We start from the raw sequence: 9,712 nt of genomic DNA, 5'->3' as shown, positions 1-9,712 counted from the left end.
CCCAATCAGTTGAATGGAGCAACGGGCTAAAGAAAAAGCAGCCCAGTTCTGACATGCCAGTCAGAGAATGAATACTCAGTGATCCGGGTCTCATAGGGGAACTAATGTAAAGACAAAATGGAAAAGGGCAAGGGGTCCTAGTATTAGGATGCCAGGCTCATTTCACAAACCTCCACCACGCCCCCTCCCGCCCCCGCAGAAAAGTCACGTATCATGTGCTCCACGCTGCGCCGTGCAGCAGTCAGTCGGAGCGGAGGCCCATTCGGCTGGCCTGCTGTAGGAGCCGCAGGGGGGCGCTGTGAGTGTGACGTAAGGAAGGATGATCTCTGGCTGCACCCCGCGCCGCTCCCCGACCCCGCCAGCCGCTGCGGCAGGAGGTCTCTCTTGCTGCCGCCCGCCTCTCTCCTTGACTGGTTTCCCTCTGAGGGCACGAAGCCGGGCTTTCCAGACTTCCGCCCCGGGCTAAGATGGCCGCAGCAGGCCCGGTATGGAGGCTGCTCCGGCGGCTCCCCCCAGCAGTGCGGTGTTGCGGCCCACGCCGGGCTCGCTCCGCCGCTGCCTGCCCTCCGGCGGCGCAGGTCCGCCAGGCCTTTCTCCGCTTTTTCCAGGAGCAGCACGGACACTGGCCGGTGCCCTCGGCCCCGGTGCGGCCCCGCGGGGACCCCGGGCTCCTTTTCGTCAACGCGGGCATGAACCAGGTGGGCGCGGGGATCGAACCAGGGGAGCTGCAGCTGGGCCGTGCCCGAACTCCTGGCCGCCTGAGCTCCGGGGCCGCAGCTGCCTGCCATTGGCCAGAGCCGCCTCGGCGCTGCCCGGGGAGCTCGCAGCAGCCCGGGAGCTGTAGCCCCTTGGCCCTCGCACCCCCGGCCAGGGTCTGGTCAATCTTTCCAGCCCTGCTGTAAACCCCCCCTTAGCTGGGGCAAAGGGCTGCCCGGGAGCTGCAGCTGCTCCTCTGTGCAGCCTTCGTGGTGCAGGTCGCTCTGCTCACCCCGCTGCCCCGCCGTCACCCCACACGGCTCTTTGTCTGGCCCTAGCAGCGCAGTGTCTGGCTGCCTGCCGCTGTCATTCATGGGATGTAGGCGGGGAACAGCCCGGTGTGGTGGGGAAAGTGCTGTCTGTGTTTTACACAGAGCCTGATTTGCTCAGGGTCACGCAGGAAGGCTGTGGCTGAGCCGGGAATTGAGTCCAGGTCTCTTGAGTCCCAGACTAGTGCCCTGATCCCTAGGTCCTTCTTCCTACCGCTAAGCTCTTCATCATGTTCGTCTGCCAGGGTGACGGATGCATTATGCCAGGGGTGGCCAGCCACACTGTGGCTCCAGACTGGAGCTGCAGGTGGCTCTTTTACAGTTAAAGTCCCCGCCCCATACTCCGCCTACCAGACTGGGGCCAGGAGTTCGAGGCTTCTGCCCTGCAGTGGGGTGATAGAGGTAGAGGCTTTTGCCCAGCAGGGAGGCACCTGCCAGGGCTCAGGGCTTTTGCCGCATGGGGTGCGCCTACTGGGCCATCCAGTCCTGCCTGGGGGGGAGGTCTCAGGGCTTCTGCCCCTGTGGGCGGTGCCTGCTGAGGCTTAGGGCTTTGGCAGACACACCCCGTGGGACAGAAGCCCAGAGCCCCACCACAGGGCTGAAGCCCCAAGGCTGGGCAGGCACGCCCCAACTCTCAAACTTCTGAAGATTGTTGTATGCAGCTCAGAGGATCAGTAAGTTTGGCCACCTCAGAATTATGCAGTACTTAGGCTCCCGTTAGAGCTGAGCTGAGGATAGTTCTGCTTCACAACAACTTTCAACGGTTTGAAATTTTCCTCATTGGACTGAAGATGAAATCTTTGGAACATTTTCACAGAAATGGAATAGTGTTGGGGGAGAGGTTGAGGAGGGGGTGTTTGTATAACCTGGTGGTTAAGGAGCTGGCCTGCGGGAGACCCAAGGTTCGAGTTCTGCTCTACTTTGATTTGTGATGAAAAACTCTGCTTTCTGAATCAAGGACTTGATCCTGGGTCTCCCACCTCCTTAGGCTAGTGCTCTAGCCACACAGCTGAAGAGTGCCTCTCAAGCCTCCCTGACCAACATTTAATGGAAGCAGATGTGTGTCTGTGAAACATTATGGCTTCGTCAAAATGGCACATTGGCTGAAGTTGTTCCTGCCAGCTTTACGTGCCATGCTCCAAATACGTCATGGCAGTGAACCCTCTGAAAAGCTTTTCTCGTTACTGTTGTTATTTCATAATTATGTCACAAGAGTACTCAGAGGCCCCAGCCAAAGGCCCCATTGTGCTGGGTAGTGTATGAAAATGGTGTGATTTTTGTGTGTGTTTGTTTTTTTTGGTGTTCCTTCTAGTTCAAGCCCATTTTCCTGGGCACAGCACATCCCCGAAGCGAGCTGGCACAGTACCGGCGTGTGGTGAACAGCCAGAAGTGTGTGCGTGCTGGCGGGAAGCATAATGATTTGGATGATGTGGGACGAGATGTTTACCATCACACCTTCTTTGAGATGCTGGGGAACTGGTCCTTTGGGGATTATTTCAAAGTGAGACACTAGAGCATGAGCTCCTTTGGGCAGGGATCAGGTATTTCTATCAAGTGTCAAGTGCACCCGATGGCACTGTAAAAATAACCGTACCAAGCCTGTTCTTTCAGCTGCTCTGATGATCTTGGATTTTTTTTGCTGCTAGTTCCATGGTTTACTTTAAATCAGAGATTCCTAACCCCACAGTCAGAAAAGCACATGCTGGCTGATTTCCAGCTGCCAAGTCACACTAAAATAAGCTACCATTACATTAAATATTTAGATAATTTTTACAGGAAAGTGGCAATTTGTGTAGTTGATATGTGATGGCAAATGGGGTGGCATGGGATGGGAATGGTGACAGCAAATAGGAGGGAAGGTATCCATGAAGTAATCTTTGGTTTAAAATATGATCCATATTAGGAAAAAGTTTGCTAACCTCCCCCTCCCCAACCCACCACAGTTTAAACAGTGCATCTCCAAAGAAACACTGAAATGAATACTGACCTCCAGAAATTACCCAAAGAAAATGGTGCTAGCTTCAAATGACTTGGGCTAAGAACTGTATGGTTCATGGGAACAGGCTATGGAGTTTGTTACCCAAGTTGGGGTAGAGGTTGCAACCTAATTCCTAGGGAACAGACATCCACACTTCAAACATCACCATGACATTCAGTGCTAATGCCCCCCCCCCCCCCCCCCCCCCCCGTTGACATACTCATCAAGACTGCCCCATCCCCTCAAGGAATGGGTGAAGCCCCTTGGGAAAGGTGTGTTTTGCAGCTGCCTGTGCTTTACCTGTTCTGTGGATAAGAGGACTTCAGTTCTTCTGGCACCTTTTACTAGCAGGAAATTCACATAATTAAAGAAGGAAAAAAAACTATTGTCTGTAGTTTTGGTAATAAATGAAGTCCCCAGTGCAAGAGGGAATCACTCACAATACTCCGCCTGTTAGATAGGCCATCCTGGGATATTGAGGTCACCATCAGGAAGGTCATAACTTGCCTTCCATAGGTACCTGAAGGCCTGACTTAGCGGCATAGCCCCTTAAACACTCTGATACTCTATAGAATGGCAAAGGGACAGTGCAGCCAAGACTTGCTGCTTTAGCGTATGATTCCCTTTTGAATAGCTGCGCTGTCCTAAATTTTCCTTCACTCCATTCAGGAGGAAGCATGTGGCATGGCGTGGGAGCTCCTGACGCAGGTCTACGAGATCCCAAAAGACCGTCTCTACATAACCTATTTTGGAGGAGACTCCTCGCTGGGGCTGAGCCCAGATGAGGAGAGCAGAGACATATGGCTCAGCCTAGGGTAAGTGTGTGTGAGAGAAGGGGGATTGGGGTGTCATGAGATGCAAGTTCACTCACCTCTTTAGCTGATAGGATACAGATGTGGAAGTGAAAAGGATATCAGTTCTTTGACTCTTTCTTATTTGAGTTCAGTTCAGTTGGATTGTTATGAATTTCATAGTGGGCTGGCAGCCCTGGATTTCTCTTACCCCTAGATTGCCAGTTCAAATGCAGGTCTGGGTTAGTCTGGGTGGGTACTGTCTGGTCTGTGTGAAATGAGACCAGTGGTCTCAGTCCTGTCCTTAATAAAGATGTCCCCACAATTCCACCACCACAGCTAATGGTACTTCATATCTCGGCCAAGAGGCCTAGAACTGAATGGGCTTTGGAGCCTAAGCTCCTGTCTCGAACCTAGTGATGCTTCCTCCAGGGGAGGGTGGAAAAAAATTGAGGATTTTTTTTTTTTTTTAAATTAAAATATCAGGTGTTTTTATTTAAATTAAATATAGGTTTGCTTATTAAAAAATAAACATATTGAACATTAAATTTGAAATAATTACAACCTGTGCGAAGGTCTACACTTACAACAAATAATATTAATGATTTTAAATAATTGTATTTAATTTAAAACCATGCGTGTTTGCTGCCAAATTTTAAAGAAAGTCAAACCACTGAACTGGTGGAAGCCACTGGCTAAGCACCTGGAACTAGAGTGTGAAGTGTGAAACCAACTGTAGACATCAGTGGCCTCTTCTGCAGGTGCAGAGAGTATTTTCTTCACTTCAGTTTATTCAAGAAGTTCAGTTCAATGACTAGTTCACTGGTTTCTTAATTTTCAGTTGGGAGTTGAAAAAGCAGGAAAGCTCGTTTTCCTTTTCTAATATTTGACTAAAAACTAGGTATGAGAGGATGAGATCTAGTCATTCTAAAATCCTGAAGGACACAGTGACCTGAAACAACCAGTTCAATTCACTAGCAACAGATCATAGTCCCTCTGTTTAGTAAATCAGTTAGTTTTAAATGAAAAACATGTTTTGATAAACTTTTTGATACTTTTTTCTTATGTAACCAGCACATTTAAGGTAGTTTTTTTATTTAAAAAATTAAATTGCTGTTTTTGTGCATTATTAATTGAATTTAAATGTCCATCCAATAGAGCTTGACACAAATCACAAATAAAAATGAATCTTCATATTGCATGTAGAAAATGCATCATTAATCATTTTCTACAATAATAAATAAAATTTTAAATTAGACTCTGAATATACATACATTAAGAGATATATAATTGGTTAAATAAATGTGTATAAGTATGATGTATTCTCCAGGTTAACCAAAAGAAGCACCAAATTTAGCATAAAGGCTATATTAAGTTGCAAATCAACATATTTTAAAGGTTACCAACCAATGAGAATCAGCCTTTCTTTAGGAAAATAACTAAAAATACAAATTCAAAACAAAATTAAAATCGGTGATTTAAGTTTAAATCAAGGTTTCCTACCGGCTGATTAAAATTGGTGATTTAAATCAATCCACCTTTACTCCAGGGCAGGGATGAAGCTTGTTGGTGGGAAGTGCGGGTGTGTGAGGGAAGCTTGTACAACAAGGCAGCAGTGCATGTTTTTTGGCACCATGGCTATTGGTCCCATGCTTCTGTCTCTCTAGCCCTATTCAGTACCCTTTCAGATCTTGACTCTGTTGGAGTTTGCTCCAGTGAAAGGAAACTGGTCGATTTGGCCCGGTGGAAGAGGACGCATCTCCCACATCAGCTTGCACCAAACTGAGTCTGTTGGCCAAGCTCAGCAGTGAGCAGGGTGCCATGTGCTGTGACTCAGTTTGTTCCTGCTCTGTGGTCCTTGTCGGAATAGAATGCAGATAATGTAGGAGGAAAGAGTAGGGAGGCTAATTCAGCCCCCTATGAGCAGAAGCAAGTTAACCCTATGGTGTCTGGAAGGTGAGGTGGCAGTCCAGTCAGAGAAAATTCCCCTAGACTCTTCTCCCTGACCCATGGCAGCTCATGCACTCTGAAGGGAACTATCGACTACCCCAGCCCTGTCAGCTTTGCTGCTCTCCTTTTCAGGGTGCTTCCCAGTCATGTGCTTCCTTTCCCACTGAAGGAAAACTTCTGGGAGATGGGTGAGACGGGTCCTTGCGGCCCCTGCACAGAGATCCACTATGACCACGTGGGTGGCGGCAGGCACGCAGCAGCACTGGTAAACCAGGACAGCCCTGATGTGGTGGAGATCTGGAACCTGGTCTTCATGCAGTACAGCAGGTACCGGGCTGCCTCAGAACCTCACTCCATAGTCTGAGATCTGCACCTCACTCATCTCACCTCCTTGAACTGAACTCCACTTGGCCTCAAACTAACTTCTCCTTCTCTTTGACTTGTGTTTTGGGTGGGGGCTGGTGTGTTGCCAGAGAGGCAGATGGGAGTCTGCGTCCATTGCCCCAACACCATGTGGACACAGGGATGGGCCTAGAAAGGCTGGTGACAGTTCTGCAGAGCAAGCGCTCCAACTACGACACAGATCTCTTCACTCCCATCCTGGATGCCATCCACAAGGTGATGATCAGCTTCCACGGGTCACAGCTGAACCTAAAGCAGTTCCCAGTCTGGGTGTATAGAGCCTACCTGCCGAGTATTGAAGTGCAGCCCCCTCTGGGGTGGAACATAGCAGCTGTTAAGCAATATACAGCAATGCTGCACATCATCTTAGGACAGGACGTGGGGCCAGTTTGAAGAGCAGTGGGAGTTTAGGGAGATGGGGGAGAATTTCCCAGGTTGAAATTTGACCAGGACACTAGAGTTGATAACCCACGTTACAAGGGGCCTGGGATTTTAATTGCCCCAAGTGATCAAAGCCTGGGTTTGATGATGACTCTGACGTACATAAGCCCTGGTTTCTAGTGTGCCAAATGGGTGTTAGTGTGGTGCATACAGGGCAGGCTGGCATGAGTGTGGGGAGGGGATTAGACACATGCCTGGCATTAAGAGAGGAACCTCCTTGGGATCAGTCAGTCCAGAGAATGCCCGCCCAGAGCAACATTCCTCAAAGTTTACGTTCAGAGCTGGTTGCCTCCACTAAAACTTCTTTCCTGTTCCCCCCCTCCCCTCAAATACACAGGGCTGCGGAGGGCCTGGGTACCAGGGCCTGGTGGGGGAGGCCGACATCGGGTCTGTGAACATGGCCTACCGTGTAGTGGCGGATCATGTGCGCACCTTGTCTGTGTGCATTGCTGACGGCGTGTACCCCGGGATGTCCGGAGCCGAGTAAGGAAGCATGATAACAGAGGGAGGAGTTACTTGGCTGGGGAGGGGAGGAAGAGTGCAAGCAGCAGTAGGGTGGCTGTTCTGGCTGGAGGAGGAATGGGTGAGTTGAATGGACTGAGAGGAAGCAGGGTGGAGGTGAGGGAGAATATAGGGAGCACAATAGGCACGGAGAAACAGATCTGGTTATACAAGGTTGGCCCTGTGGGGATCAGTATGGGATATGTGTGAGGTGGGGGGAACTGTTGGGGGTGATCTGGGCAGGGTGGGAGATCTGGCTTTTGGTTTTGTGTGGGGATCAGGGCAGAGAGTGCAGAACTGATTTGTGTGTGTGAGGAGACCTGGACAGGGTGGGAAGTTGGCTTATGTAGGTCACACTTGGGCAGAAAGATGGACCTGGTTTCTGTTGGGGGTGAGGAGCTAGGCAGTGGTAGGGGGATCTGGCTTGTGTGTGCAGGAGAGCTGGGCAGAGAAGGGGAAGCTGATCTGTGTGGGGGTGTGGGCAGAGAGGAGGGAGCAGGTTTGTGAGTGGGCTGTGGTTGTGGGGGGAGATCTGGGCAGGGAATGGGCAGTTAGTTGGGAATACTCCTATGGCTGTCTCAGGAATCCTACCCTGTCTACAGGCTGGTGCTGCGCCGCATCCTGCGCAGGGCTGTCCGATTTTGCAGTGAAGTTCTCCATGCTCCGCCCGGGTTGCTGGCCAGCTTGGTTCCTGCTGTGGTGGAAGTTCTGGTAAGTATGATATGGTTCATACAGCCAGATGTTTTATTGCAGAAAAGGACCTGGGGATTATAGTGGATAAGAAGCTGGATATGAGTCAGCAGTGTGCCCTGGTTGCCAAAAAGGCTAATAGCATATTGGGCTGCATTAGTAGGAGCATTGCCAGCAGAGCGAGGGAAGCGATTATTCCCCTCTATTCGGCATTGGTGAGGCCGCATTTGGAGTATTGTGTCCAGTTTTGGGCCCCTCACTACAAAAAGGATGTGGACAAGTTGGAGAGAGTACAGCAACAAAAATGAATAGGGGACTGGAGCACAAGACTTACGAGGAGAGGCTGAGGGAGCTAGGCTTGTTTAGTCTGCAAAAGAGAAGATTGAGGGGAGATATGATAGCAGCCTTTAATGACCTGAAAGGGGGTTCCAGGGAGGATGGAGCTAGGCTGTTCTCAGTGGTGGCAGATGACAGAACAAGGAGCAATGGTCTCAAGTTGCAGTGGAGGAAGTCTAGGTTAGATATTAGGAAAAACTTTTTCACTAGGAGGGTGGTGAAGCACTGGAATGGGTTACCTAGGGAGGTGGTGGAATCTTCTTCTTTAGAGGTTTTTAAGCTGCAGCTTGACAAAGCCCTGGCTTGGATGATTTTGTCCTGCTTTGAGCAGGGGGTTGGACTAAATCACCTCCTGAGGTCCCTTCCAACTCTAATATTCTATGATTCTATGTGAGCATGTCGCTGCCTCACTGTGCCTCAGTTTCCCCATCTTTAAATGGGGACTAGCACTTACCTTACAGGGAGGTGAGGAGCTTCTTTAATACTTGTAAAGTGCTTTGAGATCCTCAGATGAAGGTGCAATCGACATGCAGAGGCATCTGACTAGTCCAGATCCATCCCTAAGATGGAGCCCTTTGGGGGTGAAGAGGGCCAGTGCAAAGGCTGTATTGGGACTCCGACTGGTCCATGTCGCCAGTGGAGGTAGGGAAGATTGGTTCTTGTACTGACACTGCATGCAGCTATTTCCTGATGCTCTATGAAACTTGCTCTGCAGGGAGATGCCTATCCGGAGCTGAGGAAGAATACAGACCAGGTAAGCAGCATGGAATCATGACCAGCCTGGATTTGGGGGCTCCCTTAAGATCGCTCTCTAATTATTCCTGACCTTTGGATGTGCTGCACAGCAGCCCCTCACATGCTATCAAAGTGAAGTGGGGGGTTGCCTCTTTGGGATGTGGGTGGATGAGTTTGCACTACCTCCAGCATGGCCACCTTCTCAGAGGGAGGGGACTGGGCACACATACACAGAGAATGGACACACATACCACATGCCGAGTTGGGAACTAGCAGGTGTGTGTTGTGGACTCTCCTGTGGATACTTTAGGATCTCTCCTGTGCTGGGATTGGCTGGTTGGCGCCCCAATGAAGCAGGGCAGCTGCTGTGCCAACAGAACTAAGGTAAAGTCCAGGCCTATGTGGGTCATGTGCCCATGACCCTGGTTCCTCTCCCAGCATGGGTACCCTTTGCCCCTCCTGTGGTAACTTCAATATTGATGTAGCTACAGGGGGGAATAGATGTTTGGGAATTATGAGGGCAGCTGTTTTACAAGCTTCCTCCCTGCCCAGCTCTGCTGATGTCCCTTGGTCCTGACCAGCAGCGTGTCCTGCTGTTCTAGGCCTGGGCACCTAATGCAGAATGTTCATTGGGCTGCAGATGTGGACATCCTACTCTGGGATGCCTTGTAAGCCTGATATCTCTGGTCTCTGTCAACAGGCATCTGCCCCAGGTAACTTTCCTTGGAGTGAGTGAGATATAAGAGGCACACAATGATAGCAAATGCAGTAGCCTTCTTAGGTACCCACTCTGCCTGTTCCCAGCCCCTCTTAGTCACCAAGCCATGTGGAGGGCAGGGTACTGGTGGCTAGGCTGAGCCAAA

At 50.3% G+C, this 9,712-nt stretch overlaps 1 protein-coding gene across 2 annotated transcripts in view; it reads left to right on the top strand.

The window, feature by feature from the left end:
• The first annotated feature begins 90 nt into the window (after window positions 1-90).
• AARS2 (alanyl-tRNA synthetase 2, mitochondrial) overlaps window positions 91-9,712 on the top strand; it is a 29,838-nt gene continuing 20,216 nt past the window's right edge. The window contains exons 1-8 of one of the 2 annotated variants that reach the window (XM_067564749.1): window positions 91-698; window positions 2,338-2,526; window positions 3,673-3,818; window positions 5,877-6,071; window positions 6,218-6,362; window positions 6,925-7,070; window positions 7,691-7,799; window positions 8,830-8,868. In XM_067564749.1, the coding sequence (XP_067420850.1) occupies window positions 468-698; window positions 2,338-2,526; window positions 3,673-3,818; window positions 5,877-6,071; window positions 6,218-6,362; window positions 6,925-7,070; window positions 7,691-7,799; window positions 8,830-8,868 (1,200 nt within the window). In that variant the 5' untranslated portion in view covers window positions 91-467. Of the gene's footprint in view, window positions 699-2,337; window positions 2,527-3,672; window positions 3,819-5,876; window positions 6,072-6,217; window positions 6,363-6,924; window positions 7,071-7,690; window positions 7,800-8,829; window positions 8,869-9,712 lie in introns of those variants that run through there. The other variant, XM_067564750.1, reaches the window with a different exon arrangement.

The sequence above is a fragment of the Emydura macquarii genome, unplaced genomic scaffold (assembly GCF_026122565.2).
Source record: "Emydura macquarii macquarii isolate MOO-44397 ecotype Brisbane River unplaced genomic scaffold, CSIRO-AGI_Emac_v2 contig_2676, whole genome shotgun sequence".
Taxonomy (NCBI): Eukaryota; Metazoa; Chordata; order Testudines; family Chelidae; genus Emydura; species Emydura macquarii.
The sequence above is the reverse complement of the archived record's forward strand: the minus strand, read 5'-3'. Positions and strand labels throughout refer to the sequence as shown.